Below are 23,046 nucleotides of genomic sequence, written 5' to 3'. Positions count from 1 at the left end.
AGACTTGCAAAAGTAATAGCGATAGGACAAGGGGGAATGGTTTTAATTAAAAGATTTAGATCAGATATCAGGGGAATTTTTTTGCTGGGAGGGCAGTGAGGCCCTGGCACAGCTGTCTGCCTGGAGGTACCTGAGGCCAGGTTGGATGGGACCCTGGGCAGCATGAGTTGATGTGGGGCAAGAGGTTGGGGCTGGATGGGCTTTAAGGTTCCTTCCAACCCAAGCTGTTCTGTGACTCTATGAGAAGTAATGGAAGCACACACAGTGCAGACACTGGTGCCAAGTTGAAACTACAGATAGACAATGAGCAGCGTGTTTCCTCGTTGTGTGCGTGCCTTGCTGAATTCAGAAACGATCTGCAGTCGGGGCTTCGGGTCCCAACTTCCATCTCCCCCTGCTAGTCCAAAGCCCGTACGCTGCAGGCTCGAGGCTGCCCGCGGCTCGCAGGAGGCCGGCCCGGAGGAGGGGCGGCGGGTGCCGTCGTGCGGGCCGCGCCCCGTGGCTCCGAGCCGCCGGGGGAGTGGCCGGGGCCGTCGCTTTCCGCCCCGCTCGACGCGACCGGGGGGAGCCGCTTCGTCCCGCCGGGGGGCGGGATGTGGCGGCCGCAGCCCCGTTCGGACGGCACCGACAGGCGGCGCCGCGGCAGCGGGAGGGAGGAGACCGGCCCAGGTGAGCGGGGCCGGGGGCTGAGGGGCGGCCCAGCGCCTGGCAGGGGGACCGGGGGCCGGGAGCCGGGAGCGCAGCGGGGCTGTAACGGTGCCCGGGCCGTCCCGCAGCGGCTCTCCCCGAGGCAGGAGGGGCTCCGGAGTGGGATCCGAGCTTCGGGTGGGTAGGGCGGCTTTGGAACGCTCGGTGCGGGCGGAGGGGTTAGATACAAAGACTCGTTGCCTGCTTCTTAGTTTCAAACCCGCTTTGCTTGCTTAGTTTTCACTCCCCGGAGTTTTTGTCTTGGCGAGGGTTAGCACGGTGTTGCCTAGGAAACTTTGTTATAACTCTGAAATAACACTTTTTTTTTCCTTCCTCCTTGTTTTAACCCCAAAATTCCACCTCTGTTAGTGTGGAAGCAATTATATTACTACATAAATGTGTGTGATTTGTAGGTTTGTATGTATATACACAAACATATATAAGTGAGTGTGTATATGTATATACATCTACATAACCAACTGCTGTGAGGGAAGTAGACATGCTCATAGAAGTCAGCAGTCTGGTATCTCCGAACTTGGTTTAAAAAGGAAGCTGCCATATTCGTGGAGAAAAAGCCACGTTTGTGTGTCAGTCCTTGCATAAATGAGCACTGAATGGTGTGGCTGGCAGAGCAGGTGAGCTGCTCTCCCCTCTATCGCTCAGCTGTCAGCCTGAGCAGGAGTCATTTCTGACAGTAGTGCTGGTGAGGGGCTGGAGCTGTGGGTAACACCAGAAAATAGCTCGACCTTCTCAAAGGGATTCAGAAGGGAAGGCACAGAATGCATCAGGCACATCAGCTGACTTTCTGGCTTTTTTGGATACACAGTACTGCAAAGCAAAACTTCCTGCAAACACTTGAGTTGTCCTTGCCAACATCTCAATGGAGAGCAGCTCATTGATGTTGGGTAATCCGTGCTAATCTGTGTGTACATGTGTTTGAGTAACTTTTTGCTGTGCTTCTGAACAGTGCTTTAAGAGCTCTTTAGTGAAGTGCCTTTATAATAAAAGCTTTTCTATGCATATTAGTGAGCATATACTGGCAAGCACTGCTGGCAATTGAAAATAGGGTTTTGAAAGAGATGCATAAACTACCTTGAGATGCATTATCTCTGTTCTTGTTTCTTTATATTTGTCCGTTTACTTGCTAATTTGCAATTGGCCTTTCAGTAACTTGTGAAAATGGAAGAAAAATTCCTCTTTATTCACTTTTGTGTTGTGTAATTTCCAAGTCTAGGTAGTTATTTCATATCAGTGTTCCCCCATATTATTGCTGAAATCAAAGCTGTGGTTTCTTTTGGGAAGAGACTGATGGTGGTGTTACAGCCAGAGTTCCAGTCATCATTTCCTATCAATAGGATTTTTAGGCAGTTTTGAAACTAAGAAGAAAGGTGTTTAAATACGTGATTTAAAAAGACAACTAGCTGAGCTTAGAGGTCTGTGATCCTCTAAAAAGTGGGACTGGTGGATGTAAAGGAACCCACAGATGTTCTGTGCATTTGATATTAAGTCGGTGTCCATCTCTGTGTGTTTTTTCTTGCTTTGTGTTGCTGTTAAACTTACTCATTTTTTGTGTAGTTCCTTTAGATTGGCCAGTGAAAATAACCTACTGGCATACACTGTACTACTGAGTTACACAGCAGCACAACACTCTGAAGTGTGGTCATAGACAAGTACTGTATTGCCACTGGCTTCTTCCCTCTTTAACTTCACATAAATCAGCCTTTGTTCCCTTCAGCAAAATGAAGTCAGAAAGTTTGGGCCTAAGACGCTGCCTCTGGAATTGTAGTGGAGTCGTGCAAGAAAAGAGGATTTATTAACACCAGTATGAATTAATTGTAATGAACAGAAGGACGGAAAAGCACCGCAAACAATGTTTTGTACTCACAAAAGCAGAGCACCCTGAAGGTTAATTCTGACTTTGTTCACAAATTAGGCACACTCGGGTAGGTTTTTCTTTTTGCTCACCGTAGCTCAGGCCTCCTGCAGCTCTCGAGCCACCTGACCTCCCAGTTGGAATCTACTGGAGTGTGTGGTGCACCCTGAGTGCTCACTGGGGTTAGGATTTTTCTTTTCATTTTGGCATTTGGTTTTCTTGAGCAAATGTTCATCCCAATTGAGTGGCGGGCAGTCTGCAGCCTTTCCTGCTTTTGGATGTTGTACATATTAACAACTCCTGTGACAACAGCTTTCCTTGCTTCCTTTGGAGTACCAGGCCCAAAGGTAAACAGGGAGGAACCTGTGGTGTTGCCATAGAGATTTCCAAGTTCATCCTTAGCTCTTTGCAGAGAGCAGCCCTTTCTTGCTGTGTCACCTGGATTAGGATTGAGCCTGGGGTATGCTGTAATACTACTCAGTGTTCTCGAAGGCAAACTGCTGCAAAACCCTTATGTGTGAGGGATGAATGTGTCCTTTGTAAATCAGCAGTCACACAGGAAAAACTTGGCTCTCTGGTACTGAACAAAGGCTGCTGTGCCTGTGTGAAGTTCTGTAGTATCCTTGTTTGGAGGTGCTTACTTAATTCAGTGTAACATTTAACAGTGCACTTTGTGCTCTGTTTTGTCATATAGGCACAGGTTGTGTTAATTGCTCACCTGAAAAGTGCTGTCAGGGAGAGATGTTTCTTTACCAAGTCTCCCAGTCTCGGATGCTATGTAACAGGAGCTGAAATTAACTGCTGACATTCTTCGTTTGCTCAATGTGAGTGTGCCATATGAAAACTGAAGCAGCTACCAGTGTGGAGTTATTTTCCTGTTTATTGATGCTGCAAATGTAGGGTGGCTTAATGACTAATCTGAAGTCTACAGACAGAGCGGTGAGATCATGTGCTTTGCCTGAAGTACAGTTCCTTTGTTCAGCATGATTCTTTTGGGGCACACAGAATTTGGATCCTGTCTCCCCTTTGTGTGGTGTGCCACATCTGCGTGCTGTACGATACTGCAGTCTTTATCTCAGATCCTCTTTCACCCAACAGCTCCGCTTCCTCCCAGCACATTCATCTCTTATCTCAATATGATATATTGCTAATAGGAATCCTGTTGTCTAATGAATCTAATTGGTGGCATTTTCTATTCTTTCCCACTCCCCCCTCCCTTTCCTACCTTTCTTGCTGTCTTACATATAAATTTATTTACCTGTGATGTCAAAGTAGTTTATTTGGTTACTTGGCTCTTTTTTTGCCTTCTCTGTGTGCTTATTTGTAGCAGCACCAACTGCAAAAACATTTGGATTTTACATTAAAAAAGCAAATATTTACTACATAAGCAGTTATGCGATCAGGATTAGGGATGGAAAATGTGTTTTCTTGAAATTACTTATCTCCCTTCATTTCAAGGATATGTTACCTGCATTTATAGATGGTATCAAACAGTACACAAGTCAAAAGTTGTGCAGATGAAACAGCAACTTGCTAAACAAGGTGTGTGTATATGAGAAGATGATAAAATCTTGTAAAAGAACTACATGGGAGAAGTGGCTGCTTCAACCTAAGAATAGAATAAATGTCATGTATGTGAAATTCTCTTCCACCTTTCCCTGCTATGTGCAATGGCAGAGGAATGGGATTTAGCGGGCTCTGGCTGAGAGGTTTCTTTGTTAGGGTCATCAGGGCAGGAAACCATTATGGAGGAAAATCTCTTAGTGGAGCAACTCTAAGGCAACCTACGGAGTGAGGAGTCAAGAGGTTGATGGTGAGTATTGTAAAACTGAGTAAGAATGGAAGGGTTGGTATCCATGGACAAAACAGGAAATGGGAATTGGAATAATTAGATATCCTGAGTTGTTTGGCAGGTCTCTGTATTAGTACAAGATGAGGTGTGTGGCATTGGTGTAGCTTTTCAGAACATTGCTAAATTCTGTGTAGCAATATTAATGGAGAAGTAGAGTCAAATGGTAGGGATGTTTTCAATGTGCCTGTGTATAATGAAGTTTGACAGTGGCTTCATGACTTCAGTGATTGATGGGGTGAGCAGGGTAGTCCCTAGCTCAGCTCATTTAGCTGGCCCCACTTCTGGATTTATTGTTAGTCATGCCTTTGGGTCTGAAAAGCGTTTTGAGCATTCTTAGAGTCTTTTGTTTTAGTTTTGGAAGACTGTAAGGTCTCCAGAGAGCCTGGGAAGGGAAGGCCTGGTCGCTAGGCTGAGCTGCTTCCTGTTGCAGAGTGTATGTAGGACCCAAGGGATGTGGAGTAGTGGGCTGAACAGCTGCTTCAGAACTGGGGGTTGGCTCTTCCTGTTTGTAGAGCAGTGCATTGCTTTCTGTGTCTGCACTGATGCTTTGAGCTGTGATCTGCGGAGCTGAGCTGTGACTCCGTGAGCCCTGTTCCTCTCATGAAAGTGATAGGTATGCCAACCATAGGACAGTGGGACAGGGAGCTGCTCAGTTTGGTGCTGTTTTACACTGCTGTCCTGCCAGATCCCCTGCTTAGGAGAACAGTGAGTTTCTGTTTGCTTAGAGCAATGAAAATCCTGAGAAACCCCTTGTTGAAACTGTGAGAAAACTAGCTGCTGTTGCATGGAGTGCAGCCACCAGCACAGCTGTTCCTCAGTGTGGCTTTGCTCCTTCATGTCAAACTTGTTAATAATCAGCACGTATTGCATTTCCTTTCCCTGGGAAATCTGAACGCGGTTGTGCTGAGACTGCTGTTGTAGTATTCACATGTTTGTGGTCTGCCTGAGTCGTGTATAGACTTGGCTGGGAGAAGAGCTGCTCTGCTAATGAGCAGTGGGAAAAGCTGCTTGCCAACTTCCTGAGCAAATGAGGACAGGAGGAGAAAAATCATCTTTGTCAGATGGTGTCGGGTTGCTGCAAGGTAAGCAAAGGCTTGCTCTCACTTCTCACTTTGTATGTGGTGAGCACTTGTAGTTGCATATATCTGTTCATAGCAGGCAGCACGGGATTTTCCTGATTGTGTTGCCAGTTCTGTCAATAGCAGAATTTTCCATGAGATTGTCTGCTCTGAGACCAAGTGAAAAACCATTTCATATCAGCTGAGAGCTGTTCTTTGTGTGTCCTGAGTACATAATTCATAAGATGCTTACTTCCTCAGAATTGTTATTGCTTTTTCTTGTGTGTTAGTAGGAATGTGGGTTTATAACCAGTGTTACCATTCCGGAAAAGACAATATATAGAACTTCACATCACTCATTGTGAATTGTGTTGGTGTGCCCTGTTCTTGTCAGTTCCTTTTGTTTATCTCTTGTGGAATGAATGGTAACATGTTTTTTTTTCATCATTGCTGAGTTCTATAGGCTGTGTATATTGATGCCATTCACTTTTTGAATTGATTTATCACTTAAAGATAACTTTTGTTCTGACTAGTGATGAAGATGCACAGCTGAGTCCTGGGTGAGAGCTTGGGCTTCTCAAATGGGTCTGCACACACTCTTTACATGTGGCTGCTTTCTGTATTGCCAGGCCTTAGTGAAACTGTGTGCTCTGTCTGCGGCCATAGCAAACGTACAGTAGCTGTGTTTTTAATACTGAAAAGCCAGCATAAATGTTCTGTGTACTTATGGGAGAGGTGCCTCTAGTGGATGGTCCCCTCTTGTCCTCCAGTTGAAAAGCAGCCTAGGAAAAGGTATCAGAATAATTTTCATTATAGCAAGCTGAATAATGCCTTGAGTGAAAAGCTTTCCAATGTTTGTACAGCCAATAAAGAAGCCCTGGAAATAAATGCTTTGTGAAATAACTGTAATAGATTAAAGTGACATTTAAGTGATGCTTGTGAATATCATTTAATCACCAGCTAACTATGAAAGGTCTGCTGCTTTGGAACAGTAGGACTTTTTATGTTACTATGCCTTATTATGCCTGTCTTGCTTGCAGCACTAACTGTCATTGCAGCCTGATGATCTGTGTGTGTGCTGAATACTTTCTGAGAACATGCTTATTCAAGTGTTGAACTTTAATCTTAATTTTGTTGATGGAAAGCCAGCTGTTTCCATCTTCCAGGATGTGCTGAAGCTATTGTTTACTAGCTTCCTTGTGATACCTTTGTGAAGTTAGATCAGCTAAATTACTTTCTTTCAGAGTTGGATGTCTCGTCATGGATCTTATGCTTGAACTTCTGTTGTGTGTAGAGAACATATACCATATTCCAGTGCATGTATTTAAAGCTTGGTTATATACTGTGGGAGAGCTTGATTTGGTGGGCTAACAGGTCTCTGGTCATGTACATAGCAGAGCTGGCTGAGGCTGGAGCAGGTTGCTCTGAGCTCCATTCTTCTGGGCCATGCATAGCTCCAAGGGCTGCACAACCCAGTGTGGTCACTTTCTCCATTGCTTTTCTTCTTTCAAGGTGAAGCAGTTTTACTTCATATCCAGTGTGAAGCTCCCTTCTTTCCATTTTTCTCTGTTTCTTGCCTTCCCTCAACATGCTGGATTGGTTTTAACCTCACTGTATGTACATAGCATCTTGAGAACATTATTGCTAGAAAATGGAATCAGACTTCACTTACAATCCAATTAAAAGTTTTAGAGTAGAACACTTGGCATTCTTTTATTTGCTTTCCTCCTCTGGCCTGAAACAGCAACTGTATTTGATGAAAACTGCTGCAAGTATATCCTTATACCCAAAGAGGGCATTCTAACCTTAAAGATCTCCGTAGCTCTGTCTTCATTTTTTCTGTTACTGAAGTCCTTGCTTATGACTCAGACTTTAAGGTAATATAAATTTAAGACCTTTCATATGTTTTTGTTCAGTAACATGCTATGACACTTTTATTGCACAGAAATGAAAATCCATGTATCTTCTCAGTATCTCTCACAGCCTTGTTGTCACCTCTGTTTTTGTAGGCTGCTCTTGCAGCTCACTTACTCATGTTCCTGCTCTCTGAGGGCTGGAGGGAGAGGATGATTTTAGGTTGCAGAGCTTTTGCAAGTCACTTCAAAATCCTTTGAGTTGTCCCTTCTCTAGTCAGTAGAGGATTTAAAAGGCTTCCGGCTTAAAGGTGGCAGTGTTTCACTTGGGAGTTATAGGAGCCAGTCAGTGAACCTATTCTTTTAATAAACTCTCCCTCTGGACTGACTTGACATGGGTATTCTATAGCTAAATATCCAGTATCAGCTCTGTGGATTAGTACAAACCTGTTGTGTTCAGAGCATGAAAATGTAGGTGAGCTCAAATTGTATTATAGGTAAGCTGAGGAGTTATTTAAATAGGATGCTTGTATTTCTTTCCATTTGGAAAGAAACTCCCACTTAAAATAACATAATTGGCAGGATCTGCCTTGGGGAGATCTATGGTTCCAGTGTTTGAGTTTTGAGAATATTAAGATTCCTTCTAAATGTTGTTTTTCACAGTCTTTCAATAGAGAAAGGAATTCTAAAGGTGCAAAGCCTTATGTGTATTTTTATAATGACTTTTTTTTCCTGCTGCTCTTTTAGGAATCCTGTGTAAGTCATTAGCTCTTGTGGCGTGGCTTGCTTGTAGTCTGTTTTAACCACAAACCAGTGCATCAGATTACTGCTGTACCTCAGGACTGGGGGGGGGATCAAGTGTCTCTAGAAATGCCAAACTTCTCTTGTAAGGGAGCTGCAGCAGCGCTGTCTGCTGCTTTCTTATAACAAGGGCACTGTGTGCAAAAGTGCTGTGTAACAAAAGTACTCTGCCCACCGGGTGGGAAGGGCCACTGCCGGTTACTCTGTGGGGGACCCTGACAATCCTAGATTCTGAATTCATGTTTTTTAAAGCATGCAATAGATTTAAGAGAAAGTATTCGAAATAGTTGTGTGCATGACCTATGGTAACTCTGGAAGATGATTTGAATGGCACTCAAAGTTGTTGGTTCTTTTTTGTTGGCTAAGCATTTTGATACTCAAGATGATCTTTTCAGGTGTGTGCGTTTAGCACCATATGTTACAATCAGCACTTTTTACCTCCCTTAAAATGCTAAGTCGAACTGAGAATATATTGATGTGAAAGATTGTTTCATTAGCTTGCTCAAACCAAGCTTCCTTTATGTAGAGGCTATTTTCCAAGGGTCAGTCTGAGTGTTGTGTTTTCCTCTTTTTAACTTACAGTCTTTTACTTAAGATTTTGTTTCATGTCAGTACCACACAGTGCCCTTAGTGCCCAGGAAACATCTGCAAACCATCTCATGAAAGGCCACGGTTTCTTTGAAGAGAAGTACTGTTCTTTAACTTTCCTGGGTAACAAGAGCAGACAGGTAGGGTTCAATGAAAGGTGGCATAGCCTGTAGCTTCATACTTAGGTAGGAATGCTTAGGGAAGGGGTTACAAATAACTTGTGACAGAAAGTGGGCTTTTTTTTTTTTATTAAACCTCTGGCAAAAATCTATGGTTTTGTTGAATATTAATATATACAACCTGTATTATTGGCTAATGTATGTTTGCCCAGGGAGAATGTCAGAGTAAATTGTGGCAAGTAATTGTCTTGATTTCCTAGATGTGAATAGCAGTGATTTACCGTCTTGAGAAAGAAGCTCTTAAAATAGTGTTTTCATAGAGATGAACTCCAATGGTATGAATGGAACTATTGTAGCCTTAAAGTGGAACTGAGTTTATGTGAAAGAGCTAACAGGAGCCTTTTGGACTTGCTGAGTCCTTGCAGCCAAAATGCTGCACACCTGGGGGCAAACAATGAAATCAGTGGGCACAGCTGATGTGGGATGGGACTGCTTTTAAATAGGCTTGGAGAAGCCTGGAAACTTATTAGCTGTGTTAATGGGGTGATTGAAGTAGGAGGGCTCTTCACTTGGGAAGGGATGGTGTATGGAGGGGCTGAGAGTTCAGGAATGTTGTATGTGGGGGGATTTTTTGAGGTAATTTGCTTGTTTCTTGTTGTAACGACTGCCCTGATAGGGGGCTTGTGCATATGGAGATTGTGCAGTGGGGAGAAACTGAAAAGGACCTTAGAGGTGGTGTGGAGCAATGGTGCAGGGGAATCTGTGTGGCTGTGAACACTGTCTGGGAGTTTTGTGAAGGGCCATCAGCCTGGACTGTATAGTACATAAGTGTGACCTGTGCAGTGTTAGGTTAGATCCAGATTTGGGAAAGTTTCTGGTTCAAATGTCTTTCCTGGACAAACAGGAGTAAGCAGATCTGTGAGAACTAACTGGGGATTAAGATGAGAAATGCAATGGAAGATGGTGGAAAGGGAGGCTGGATTTGGTGGGAGCAGTGGAAAAACTGTAGATAGTGTTGGTATTGGCAGAGTCGGGTGAAGGCACAAGTGAAAGAATCAAAGCAGAGCTGTCAGTGTTGATCATATCTCCCCTCAGCAGGGGGTCTGGCTGACTGCCACCTGACTGTATGCACTAATCCTCATTTGCTTCCAGCAGTTCTGACTTTGGAATATGTGTGAGGGCAGGATTTCAGGTCTGTTGAGAAGCCTTGTTTTCCAGACACGATGTGACATAGGTGCGGTGGCTCTCAGCTCCTGATTAGAGGTGACTTTCCTGAGCAAGCAGTCATACAGAATGTAAGTGTTGTTACTGAAGAAGTCCTCTGCCAGGTAGTGTTCCAGTGTTGTAATAGGAATCTCAGGTGATGAGTTTGCTCTATTAAGTTTAGTCTGTAGGGCCAGGGCTCTTGTCTGAGGAAGTATGGGCTGCTCGCTGTCCAAGGCTGCTGGGTGCCTTTTTGATGTGCCTGTATCCTTGTGCCTTTTCTTCTGAACTCAAGGTCAAGTGCCATAGCGTTGCCCCATCTGCTAAGATATATCCCTCTTTTTACAGGAATGGTGTAAACGCTTGGACTTGGTTTGTGGCTTTGTTGCATAGTGTTTTGGTACCACCAAGGAGACATTGCTCTCCTTGTCTGGGAAATGCAGGCTTAAAGCTAAGAAATGGGTGTTGGGGCATGTTTGTTTAGATGAAAGTGGGTCTTGATAACAGCTGTAACACTGTCTGAACATCAGACTTGTCTCTGTACAGAGCTTTGACTGCTTTTCATAGCTTCAGTGTGGCTTTTTGGTGGTGTATTACTCTCATCCTCTTTTTCTTTGTTACAGTTTTCTTCTTAAGTGTGAACTGCTGTTGTTATCACAGGAATAGCAACATAAATCAGTTGTATGTTGTCAGAGTGGGAGGGAAGGTGTCATTTTTCCTGCAACTCAGTGGATTTTCTTTATACAGAGAAACTATATTCTTTCATGACTTTTTTTTTTGAGATACCTGATCTAAGGCAGAGTGTCTCCTGTCTCACCCTACTTGGAAGAAGCTGTGATTTCTCAGCTGTGTGTTATATGCCTATACTTGGTATTCTGCTGCAGATCCAACAGTGTTAATGTACTTCTTCCATGGCTCATTCTTAACACAACCCCAGCTTTCCTCTAGAGTAGAGGAGAAGCGTGGTGGTGAAAAGGATATAGCCAAGATCTTCATTTGTGTGTACTCAGACCCAATAAAGAAAACTCCCAGCTTCCATTTTGTCTGCTTGCAGTCTCAAGTGATGGTTGTAAAGGTCAAGCAGCATCCTTGTGGAAGTCCTTGGAAGCTATATTGCGTGTATCCTTCTCTCCTACCAGCACTGGTCTCTCACGGAACCCGTGCTTAACCCTTTGCTGGTTTCTAACATCTGAAATACAATATTGATGAATAACCTGCTGGCCTTTAGCTGGAACTTGCATTAACTGCAGCTGTCTATGTAGCTGTGGAGGGCAGGAGAGCAGTGCTGTAGTCTGTACCTGGTGAGTTCAACTTCATCTCACTGCCCAGAGTGGCTATTTCTTGTCAGTGCACAAAAGCACAGTCTGCACAGCTGCTGTTGCAAAGTAAGTACTTGACTATGCAAGTTTTATGGGAGCAGAAAGCAATGCACATATCTGTGCAGAGTTCTGGGATTATATTCTGAGAGGAGCAAGGTGAGGGAATGTGGCTATGTGTTCACATGCTGCAGCTGAGTTCTGCGTCCCATCCATTGCTATTACTACAAGAGTCAACTTTGTATACAGACTGCAGTATCTGGTGCACAGGCTGCATCCTGGGGGTGCTGTGTGTTCTGTGTGATGTTGTTGCTCAGCTATCCTGATGTCTGAAACTTCACTTCTATTATTGTCTAGACGGCACTGACATTGGGTTTTGTCAGCCTGGCTGGGGCTGGGAGGCAAACATCCTACAGCAGGCAGGGGAGGAGCATTTGTCCTAGGACTTTGATATCAGATTGTGAAGTTAAAAGCATACTGACTCCTCACCCTTGACAACATAGGAACTGCCATGTTGTTTTATTTTCATTATATGCGATGACTACTGAGCTGTTAAGAGCAAATTACTTTCTATTTCAGTAAACTCAATTCTGCTTTCATACTGGCTGCGCATCAGATGCTTAATTTGGAACCCGCTTTCTCTTGGTGAAATTAAAAATTCAAATCTCCAAGCTGGAGTGCTCAAACTGTGCTTGAATTAGAAATTGACTGCTGTCAATGTGCTCTCACACTTCTCCCTCTCCCTCACCCTGATGCGTTTTATATTAAAGTCTTGCTGTGGCTGATCTGACTGAGCAGAAGTAGTGGGAATCTGCACTATCACTCAGTAGACAGAGTGATGAAAGAGAAGTGTGGTGTGTTAAATAGACCATTCTTGAAAAGGACTGCTGTGTACCAATTCGATAATTACATACGTGTTTAGTGAAATAATTCTATGGGATATGACTGCAAACCCACGAAGCGTTGTTGACAAATTAATTTAGCACATAGGCAAACTTAAATTTCTTTCATGGACTTGACACAAAATCCCTGCTCCCTTATTTCTGTGTCATGTTGAAAGGTTTCCAGGTCCTGACTGAAAGAACGAGAGCGTTCTCTCCTGTCAAGACATTTGCATGAGCTGCTGCTACACATTGTTGCACTGAAGGCTTAGCAAGTAACTTGTGTGGCTGTGTATGCGACTTGAGCAGTTCCAACTAGCTGAGGGTCTGTGGTGGTGGGTTGGAGCATGAGTGAGCTGCTTAAGGAGGTTTGGAGACTGGGCTGCAGCTGTCAACAAGAGATGCATTTATTTTCTTTGCTTGTGACTTTTTAACAGTAGCTGACTGCATGAAAACAAAGAAGAAAAAACAAAACAGAAACATCACTTTAGAGAAAAGCACAGATGTAATTTTTTTTTCAGAGGTACTGTGCTATGTAAATGGTCCTGCTTTGCTGTGGTAGCAAGGAGTCACCTAGTTGCTCCTTCGTGTATTCAGCCACTTGTTCTACTGACCAACAAAATGAGTTTCCTTGTAGGGCTGCAGTAGTGAGGTTACAAGGGGCAATTTACATTTAACTTGGAAGAATGCAATTTTCTCTAATAGTCAAGCATTGGATGGCCAGTCATAGGGTGTTGATTAGTTATCAAATAGACCTTCGTAGTGCAACTGCATACTTTCACAGACTGGGCAGTTATTGCCTTTTTAAATTTAAAAGGGTCAGAAATGCGTATTTCTGCTCTTTTCATTTCTAGGTGCATAGATGAGGTACTTGCATGAAGGAAAAACCTGCTTGTATGCATAGTCAATGCACTGCTGAATAGTGATGGATGCAGACGTGTGCTTGCATTTTAAAGTGTCAGCAACATAAAACACAACTGTGATATGTGATTAAGGAAAGAGGTGTTTCTTATGCTTCTATGACTAAATAAGTGTTTGTTACTAACATTGGAAGTGTTGTGATATTCAAGAGCATACTTCTTAATAAATCTTGTATTTTTCCTTGGAGTTAACAAGGCAAAACCAGATTTGAAACACTTTTAAGAGGAGAGGAGAAACCTGATAGGCATATTAGAGCTGGTATCAACTAGTCAGATCATTACTCTGGAGAGTAGTGTTGCAATTTCCTCAGATGGCTTAGGATGAGTTGTTATATTCAAGCCACTTACCTCCTTAATATAACAACTCAATGATGTGCGTTATGGGAGTGTATCAATAAAAATAAGTTTATTTAAACACTGGCTAAGGAAGACCACTCTTGCATCTAAAATGTCTTTGAAGTACTTTTAGTGAAGAATAACTACTAACAAGCACTTAATGACTTCAGAGTGTATTTCATACGTGACATGTTGGAAATTTAGCAGCTGAATAACTGATCTCAGCATGTGATTTTTAGAAGCTGCAGGAGCCTTTAGTGAGGGAATCATTTGTATGTAGCTTAGTTATTGCTTGTCTTCTATAGATGCACTTTATGAAGCACTAGGTAAATCAAGCATAGATAACATTCAGTAATTAGGTGAAAAATCTGGATGAAACATTAACGTTTTATAACTAATGAAAAGCATATGTTTTCAAAGGTAACTTTGTTCAAAAGCACATTTGTGTAAAGAAACTGTAATGGCTTATCTTGAAATAGGCTGTGTTGAGATTGCCGTCTTATTTTGAGTATTTTGTGGCATCTTGAAATTCACCAGACAAATCAAAATTTAGCTAATTAGAAATCACAGAGTATTTAGCCATATTTTATGACAGAAGAACTGGTCCGTAATAATGGTTATTGTAATATCAGATTCTTCTTAGAGATGGGTTAAGCTTGTGTGTATCTTTATAAGTTATAAATACTTTCATCTCACTTTGTGTATGGTATAACACAGGTTTTTAAGTCTTCCTCAACAGAAGCAGCACTATAGAACTTGATTGGAACTGTGCTTTGATATCTGGCTTTGAATATGACCAAGTATCTTTAAGACGCCACTGCTGCCACCCACAAATGTTCTAGAGCTGAATTTGTTATTTTAATAGGCATCAGCAGTGTAATGTAGGTGTGTGCGAATAGTTGAGCTCTTCTTAAAACTGCATGTATAATTTCTCATTTATTTTTTGAGGGGAACTTAAGTGATCTTGCAGGCATTCTGGTTTAAAGTTAGGGCAGAGAGGTTTTGTAAAATATGGTGTTTCTGTACTGACCTTTAAAGGATTTTGTAGGAATTTTTCACATTCTCATGACATTCCACCTATAGAAGTTATTATAGCATTTGGTCAGAAAACAGGTATGGATTTTGTGGCTGAAAATGGAGGTTCATTATAGACAACTGTCTTGCTGTGAATTAGCACTGGGTTGAGTATAAGATAATGTGCTCTTACATCAGTGGTAAATGCTCTCTGGCTTTCCCTTTCCCTGCTTCATCCTACTTACTCAAATGAGACTTGAACAGTGTTGCTGCATGTGAGTTGCTTTGCCGTGTTGGAACGTGTTCATTCTGTGTTCTGGCTCTGAGTTGTTACTCATTGGGAAAGCTTTGCTATGACTAAAGATCTGATAAAATAGATTCTTCTCTGAGCCTTCAGAGTCAGGATCTGAAGCCACTTGCACATGATGCGACATTTGAGTGGAAAATAAGTTACATCTTCTGGTGTTGTAACATGTGTTTTAAAAACTGATTTGTAATACTGTGATTGGAAGACTTTGTGTTTTTTTTCTTCCCTAAGTATCTCATACAAGGCGTAACACTATAGTGTTATATAATTATGAATAATTTTCCATGGCTTTCATAGAGTTTCAAGGTGTAGTTCTGATATGAAGGGATACAAGGAGCTGAATGGCAAACCTTGGACAAGAAAGTTACTTGCATGAAGAGGAATGTTCATGTGGGATGTGGGACTTCCTACAGTGTGGACTAATTCAGGATAATGAAATCATACCAGTTGAACTAAAGCGTTCTTAGAATTGCATTTAGTTAGTATGTTGCAAATATTTAACAGTTTCAACTTAACTTACATTGGAGTAGTTTAAATGTGGTGTTTATAGAGCTGTAATTATCCATTTGCCCTAGAAATTCATAGTGCTTTTCTAAGACCACTTTTAAATTGATTGCAATTTGACCATGAACTTCTTTTTTTTTTTTTTTTTTTTTTTACAGACAAGGCCTGTGACTGGCCTTTGTAAACTGTGATAAAATATACTCAGTCTTAGAATGACTTTTTTGCAGGATGGATTTCTTCTGTTGAAGGCCAGTTCTAACCATTATTTTGTATATAGAAGAATTAAATTCTGAAGAACACTCTGTTCAATTTCTGTTCCCTTACATCAAGAGCAGTTTCTATTTGTTAAAATTTCTATTAAATTACTCCCAGTAGAGCATTTCACTGTATTTTTATATTAGACAGGTTGATGGACTCCATGACCTTCTTTATTTCTGACTTCTGGGAGCTCTTTTTCCTCTAGCAAGAGGGAGTGTGAGGCAGCTGAGTTATCCTAGTTTATGGTGATAAGAAGCAAAATATAGAATCTTAACTGCAGTTCCGTAGCGAGATGATGGTATTGTAATATGTGGAATATGTTCAAATTGCTTTCATTGATGGTTACTTGGAGAAGACATAGTGGATACTGGGAAAGTCTGTTGGGAAGATTCAGGTTGAGTACTTACATGTTTGTGTAGCATGTCCTTCTAATGAGGTATGTGTGAGGCTCCTGTTAGGAGCTGCTGAGGTATTTAGAGTATGTGAAAGTCTGTCAGTATAGAAACTGACAAAGGGTTGTGATTGGAAGTGAATTTTTTTTTTTCTTTTTCATAAAATGTATTAAAAGTAAAAATTGCCTTTTGGAATATCACTGTGTTGGAGATTAGAATAATTCTGGTACCTGATGATCTGGCAGTGGATTCTTCTTCAGTGAATAGAAGGCAGCTAATCAGGGGCATAATTCAGCTAGTCACTGGGTTCCTTTGAAGTGCTAGTCTTGCAAATAAGCCAGTTCAGTATGTTTTTGTGATACAATATGTGTGACAGGCAGAGCTGGTATTCCACTGATTGTGTGCAAGATAGAAGAATGGAATACCTTCTGATGAGTGGTAAATCCTTAAGAAGTTGAGAGTAGCCATTGTGTGATCTTTATTTTTGCCTCTTGGCACAGCTGACTTATATAAATGTATTTAAAATAGGGATAGCAAAAACACAGTACTGCATTTTAGTCTTTCTCTTTTGGTGCTCTTTTAAAATCTTGGTTCTTTCTACTGCACTCTGAAAGCAGGTAATCCATCTTTTCATCTATGTATATTGTGTATATATAAGGGGAAACTGAGCTGTTGTGTAGGAGACCTTTTTATTTGACATACTGCAATATTATTATCAGCCATATGGTCATATTAGCCTTCTCAGATCGAGAGTCCTGCATTCAAAACTTTAGCTCTTATTATTTGGACAACAGGTAAAACAATAAACCTAAATGAAGATCTTAAAATATCTCACTAAAATATAGATATGCAGCCATAGACTGCTAAAGAGCTGCAGCTGTTCTGGAAGCTGAATTTGAAATGCTTGTATTAATAAAATGCAGAGAGCTAGACATCAGCAATAACAAGCTATGTGCAAAATTTGTGTGTTTTTCCCTTGTTTTTTGATGCAGATTTGGTCCTGTGATTGTATGTCAGAAAATTGTTCTGTGTCAGTAAGACTAAATAAATTCTGTGCTGTAAGTGATCTGAGAATGAGGAATTGCAGAGCACTGCAATGAATAGGGAAGCCACTGATTCAGTGTGGATGGGTTTGTGTCCTGTTGTATCAGTGAGCTCACATAAGAGCAAGTGCAAACTCTTTAGAAAGTGAATGTGCACAGTTATCTGGTAACACCTTATCATGTCTGTCTGCAATGCAGGCAACATCTTTCTTTTGTTAAAGTGGAAACTGATGCATTGTCTGAAATTTCTGAAGTAATTATTTTTGAATACTACAATATATTACCCTTATGAAACTGCAGAAATGCTTTACTGATTTAAGTTTTTATTTTTTTTACCCCCTCCAGATGGTCCAGAGCACTTAATGCCTTCAGGTTCTCTTTGTAAAAAGAAACTGGCAAAAAGACCTGGATACATGAGGCCAGAGGCTCAGCAACAGCTCCAGTTTCAGTCTCTGGGTGCCTGCAAGCCCTTCCTACCAGAGGAGTTCAAACATGACAAGAGGCACTGTGAGGAGCTGGAGGACTTCTCTCTCTGCAGACAGCACAAAAATAATGTTGAGTTCTTATGCTGTAGTTCAACTGCAAGTAGTGCTGTAGTTCTTGCTGATGGGTTAACAACGTTGGGCACTACTGTAAATATGTCAGGAAGTTGCAAAAATCTTTCATGTTTCAAGAAGGCATGGTCAGAAAACATAGCATTGATTTACCCTGCTGAAACAACAAGCAAAGGTGTTTCTACTGTGAGTGGTACATGCCAGATGAACCACGGAACTGAAGTGAATGAGCCCCAAAAGATACATGCCTTGGATCAGGCAGAGGTGAATAATAACTGTGAGTATCAAAACAGAGAAGCTATTTCTTGTTCTGTTGGTCCACGTGATAGTTTTTGTTCAAGTTTCAGCTTCATACAGCTCTCTCTGAACTCAGCCTCTGGAGTAAGCGATGCTGAAATCAAGGCAGATCGAGTTCTGCCCATCCTTCTGCATCCCAGCAGCCCCAGAGATCTTCAGGAGCCAGGAGAGACAACAAGATCTCAGGAGCACTCAGGGGCTTTGTGTTGCTTCTCTAAGCCCAGTGAGGCTTTGAAGTCTGAAAATGAGACCACAGCAAATTATAAACTTCAGGATTGTGAGACTGTCTCTCTCTCTGATACGGATGCAACACTGTCATATTCTACAGACTCCTCAGATGCGGCATCTGCTGGTTCCTCTGTTACCTCAGGCTATGAAAGTAGTTTTACTGTCAGTGACCAAAACTGGGATGCTTTTATAAAAAGGTATGAACCAGCACTACTGGACTGCCAGCTTGGCAACTGGAGTATGTTAAAGGTTTGTAATCTCACTTCATCTTTGATTCCTCCATTTGGCCCCCAAAACATGTATATTTATAGTGTCAATGTCTTAATTTGATGTGAGTGCAGGGATACTAATGGGTTTCACAGTACTTTTTCATAGAAGCTTTCAGTATCTGTGTAATTTAAAAATGAAGGAACCAGCATGTATTTTCTTTTTAGAAGAAGCAAAACAAGAGAAACCCAACAAAGTGATGATATTGTAGTAATTGGCTCCTATGGCTTACTGAGACTATGACCCTCATTTCTATTTCTAATGTCATATGTTAACTTGGAATTCAGCAAGGGCTGCTTTTTTTTTTTTTTGTCTGCAGATTGGAGTACGCGTAGAGCAAAACTTGAAGGTGGTAACACCTTTTTCCTTGAAGCGTTGTGATTTTAATGAAACTGAACTTTGTAATTGAAAACGTGTAAACTTAGCCAAAGATTTCTAGGGGAAAGGCTCGTGTTAGCGTAGCCTTCAAACTAATACACAATTACACTCTGCATGTGATGATAGATGGGGTTCCATTCTCTGCTCTAATTCAGGCTGGGAATTAAACATTTTTTTTCTTCCACCTAACAAGTGTTATGGGCTGTTGATTCAGAAGCCATATTTTTTTTAATGCGTCTGCATACCCAATATGTACTTGCCGTATATACAAGTAGCCTCATTCACTGTATTCTTTGTGGGATGGCAGTGGGGAAACCTTAAAAAGGATCTGTTATTCTTTTTATTGTACAGGATTTTTTTTCCCTAATCTTTGATATTTTTGGCGTGGCAGAGGAGAGGAAGCAATTATGAGCCTAGATGCAATGAAGAGCCAGACTTTGGCTCTGTTGTGTGCTCAGGAAGTGGTAATCTGTAGATGAGTATGGACACACTGGATCTCATAAATTTTAATAGTCTTAAAATTCCACTGCGCGTGAGTGGTATTCTTGTTGAGACTCTCACTAGTGCCCTGAGTGCTGTGGAGCAATGCCTGTGATGTTTGTGCCTCTCACACAGAAAGATGCACTTGATAGAGTTCTGCCCATGCTATCTGTGCTAACCCTAGAATGGAAAGCCAACTCTTGTGACAGCACAGGTGCATCTATTGAGATGCACTATTGTCTTCAGGCCTAAGGGATTAGGGTGGCTCTTCACAGCCCTTTTATCTGGGTAAGGCAGTAGGTTGAGGAACATAATTCTTTTTTGTCTGTGTCATCTGACCAAGCTTTACAACACTCTGTGATCCCTATTTTTTGTGGATGCATGTAGGAGCCAAACTAAGTTTTCTTGCACACTAATACAGACTTTACATGCATTTCCGTGCAGCAACTGTTTTGGCTTCAGGCCTGGAATGGCAATGTTCTCATAGCGTGCAATAGCTTGGGAAATTAATTCTCTACGAATCTGGGAATATATAACATAATAAAAGTACAAAATGATTTTCTGTCTTTTCAGTCTACTTATTTGATAGGCACAAAGAAACACTGCTATCTTTAATTTCTGTATTCATTAATTCATTGTATGGAGAATTGGGGAATTGTGCCTTCAGATGTCTTTGCCCTTGGTCCTGGGTGTTTAATTTGAAACACCTTCCTATTGCAATGATAATGAGCAACTCGCAAACTTTTCATAAGGGAACAAAGGCAACTGTAGTCAGAAAAAGGAGACAGTACCAAAGTTGTTAAAACTATGCTTCTTCTGTGCTTATTCTAATTAAGAGGGTACTCATCACCTGGTACAAGTTTAGGAGGTTCTGATCTGAAGCAGCTCTTTTGGTAGTTGGGCTCTAGATATCTTCCTAGCCTGCAAACAGAAGCACTTGATTGTCACAGCATCAGTCACTTAGCCATGGGCATGACTGTACTGCAGTACCCAAGCAGATTTTTAAATGACCTGCCATTGGGTGCCCATGATGGAATAAACAGTGCAAAAAGCAGCGACGCTCTATTCTCAGTGTAAATGGTTGTTATATATCATATATATGAAAAAAGTGTCATTTGAACCATTTCTACTGCAAGCTTCTTTAGAACTCTATCAAAAGTATGGCATAAAATACAGAAAACGATTTATGGTGAGGATTCAGTGCCTTCCTTCTATATGTTATATGTTCCTCACCAGCCTCAGAGGAAAAAAAAAACCCAGCAACATTGTTTCTGTATGTGGAAAACAACACTACTAAAAACAAAACAAAAACAATAACCAAAACCTCAAGGGAAAAAGGCTGTGTGCAGTGGTTTGGTGTTTTTGTTTTTCCTCTAGAGGATCCAAGAGCCAGCTATTAATCTAGTTTGTTTTTCCCCTCCTGTCTATACCATTTATGTTTTCTGCCCAATCTACTCCACTACCATATTTGTAAGAGATGTCATTAATTTACATGCCTTGCCTGATTTGCATTGATTGTGTTGATGTGACAACCGGATGGCTCTGGGAAGTTGTTAAATGGCTGTACCTCTTTTTCTGTATGCAGTTTAGAGTTTAAGTATAAAGATTTAAATACAAAAGTGTTTTGGGAAGGAGCAAAGACATTTGTGTATGCTGAATGCCTCAAGTATGATTTCTTTGCTTTCACTAGTGTTTTCAGGCTTTGGGCTGTGAGGATATATGTTGATTCTTTTTCCATGTTTACCTCTCTCAGTGCTGATTATGGCTTGTTGGTACAGGTTATGTGTGAATTTAATAAGAAAATGCTTCTCAAATTTATAACTGTAGCTGTGCTAGACTGTGGCTGGCATGGAGCAATAAGGAAAGGGCTGCTTACCTTTAACCAGATTCTTGTAACAGTAAAAACTGTTAATATCCTTTGAATGCACGCCTGCCTTTCTGAAATATTTTGGCCAAAGACGTAGATTCATTATGAAAAATAATTGGCTTTTAAAATAAAACTATCCTAGTAAGAGCTTTTTTGGTGCGTAAAGGCATTTTACATGTGGTACAGGGTTTTTTTTTTTCCCCACTCCTCCCACTTGTAATATGGACACTTCTGAAAATGCAAACATCAGTGTTTTCTAGAAAAGCTTAAATTATATTTTAATTAAACTTCATTGGTTGCGTTTGAGCACAGTTCTCTGTGCCTTAATGTGAATATTCTTGACCTGAAATATTCATTTCATTTTTTTGTTTGCATACAGAAATTCTGGATGTGCTCTGTGTAAGACTTGTATAGGCAAAAGCTTAAGTGTGCTAATGAACAGAATATTGAGTTAGAATGGGATCAGAAGTAGATGTTAGGTTGACAGAATCCTATAATAATCCTTGCTTGGAAAAGGGTAATAAAGATCCTATGATTGCACAATCTGTTTTGCTTTTCAAGAAAAACTGTTTGTTATCCCTTGTAAATGTTTGGACTAAAGCCATTCTTGGCTCAAGTAGCTGCAGTTCAGCTGACTTCCTAATAGGTCTGTCTACTTAACAAACATGGGGTTTAATTCTCAGAACTGGGTTGTTCTAGTGAGGTAGTAGTAATTCTGTAAATGTATATTATATAGAGATTAATAGTGATTTTTAAATGTAATTTCTATATAACTTTTTTTCTATACATAGGTAAAATCCATGATATTACGGATTCAGAGGCTTCAGCAGAAAGCAATAGAAGCGGACGACTATGATAGAGGTGAGAGTTGCTCCGTTCTGCCTCCCCTGAATCATGCTGCTCCCTCTCATTCCACTCCTCCCCCAATTAATTTTAGTTTGTATTTGTTACACTGCTGTGGCTGGATATGGAAGATGAGTTCAATGAACTCTATTGTTCATTCTGTAATGTGGCAGGAAACAAATTAAAGAGAGAAGTAGGTCAGCAGCAGGTAGCAACAGTTTTTATTTTCTTGAGCCACATTACCATGTGGGAAGGTTGAAATGCGAATAGCTGCCATCTGGATCAGCTGTTTTGAAGCAGCATGACTTTAAAAAATACGGAAATGAATTAAAGCTTTGAAAAGAGAAAGGATGGGCCCTGGCTGCTGACAGGGTGTGATTTGTTGCTTGCCACATTTAGTCATGACACTACTGCAGAGCTCTAACACAGAAAAATGAGGTCAGTAGCTATAATAAAAGTGAATGATACTGTCCTGTGGGATTAACTTGGTGTCCACTGAGTTGAATGAAAACCATGTAAAGAATGATGATATAGCCGGTGTCGAGTATCTATATTTGAATAGTGCTTTTTCTCTTCAAATGGATTGACACTTCTGATAAGCTGTGTATGTTAATAATTAGAGCATCTATTAACATCTCAGGTTTCTTATTATTTCCTGGTATGGTAGTCTGTGTTCAGATAATCATATTTTGACAGTCTTGAAATTTCATCCTAGATGAAATTCTTCCCAATAGATTTATCTTTGTTTGGAAAGTACTGCTAGTGTTTCAGTAAGTTGCATTGATAATTCAGAGAATACAGGTGGTAAATCCAGTTTTACCCTCCCTCCCCATATTTTTTCCTCCATTTTTGGGAATGGAGAGCAGGCCAACTTGCAGCTTTCCTATCATAATTAATGTTTGAAGCTGTGCAGTTTGACCATAGGGTTTGAAGGATATGGGAGGGAGGGTACACAATTAAGGCAACTCAAATGTGTTTTAATAGTATCTGGGGAGTAGGTGGTTCTGTTGGCCTCTCAAAGCCTTGTCAGTATGGAAAGTCTGCCACTTTTGCAAGTCGTTCTTCTAGTACGTTATTCTAATATATTCTTCAGCTATGCTATCAGCCGAGCATATTGTAGATGTTCA

The 23,046-nt window shown here is 41.1% G+C and overlaps 1 protein-coding gene across 3 annotated transcripts in view; it reads left to right on the top strand.

Moving 5' to 3' along the window:
* The first annotated feature begins 486 nt into the window (after nucleotides 1-486).
* DISC1 (DISC1 scaffold protein) overlaps nucleotides 487-23,046 on the top strand; it is a 179,976-nt gene continuing 157,416 nt past the window's right edge. For all 3 annotated transcript variants that reach the window (XR_001554046.2, XR_014943918.1, XM_085541314.1), the window contains exons 1-3: nucleotides 487-669; nucleotides 17,351-18,333; nucleotides 21,868-21,937. Coding sequence is in view for 1 of the 3 variants with exons in the window: in XM_085541314.1 (XP_085397440.1) it covers nucleotides 594-669; nucleotides 17,351-18,333; nucleotides 21,868-21,937 (1,129 nt within the window). In the remaining 2 variants the exon portion in view is untranslated. The remainder of the gene's footprint in view (nucleotides 670-17,350; nucleotides 18,334-21,867; nucleotides 21,938-23,046) is intronic.

The sequence above is a fragment of the Coturnix japonica genome, chromosome 3 (genome assembly GCF_054131305.1).
Source record: "Coturnix japonica strain WE chromosome 3, WE-NBRP24, whole genome shotgun sequence".
NCBI classification, from domain to species: Eukaryota; Metazoa; Chordata; class Aves; order Galliformes; family Phasianidae; genus Coturnix; species Coturnix japonica.
This window is presented reverse-complemented; position numbering and strand designations above follow the sequence as displayed.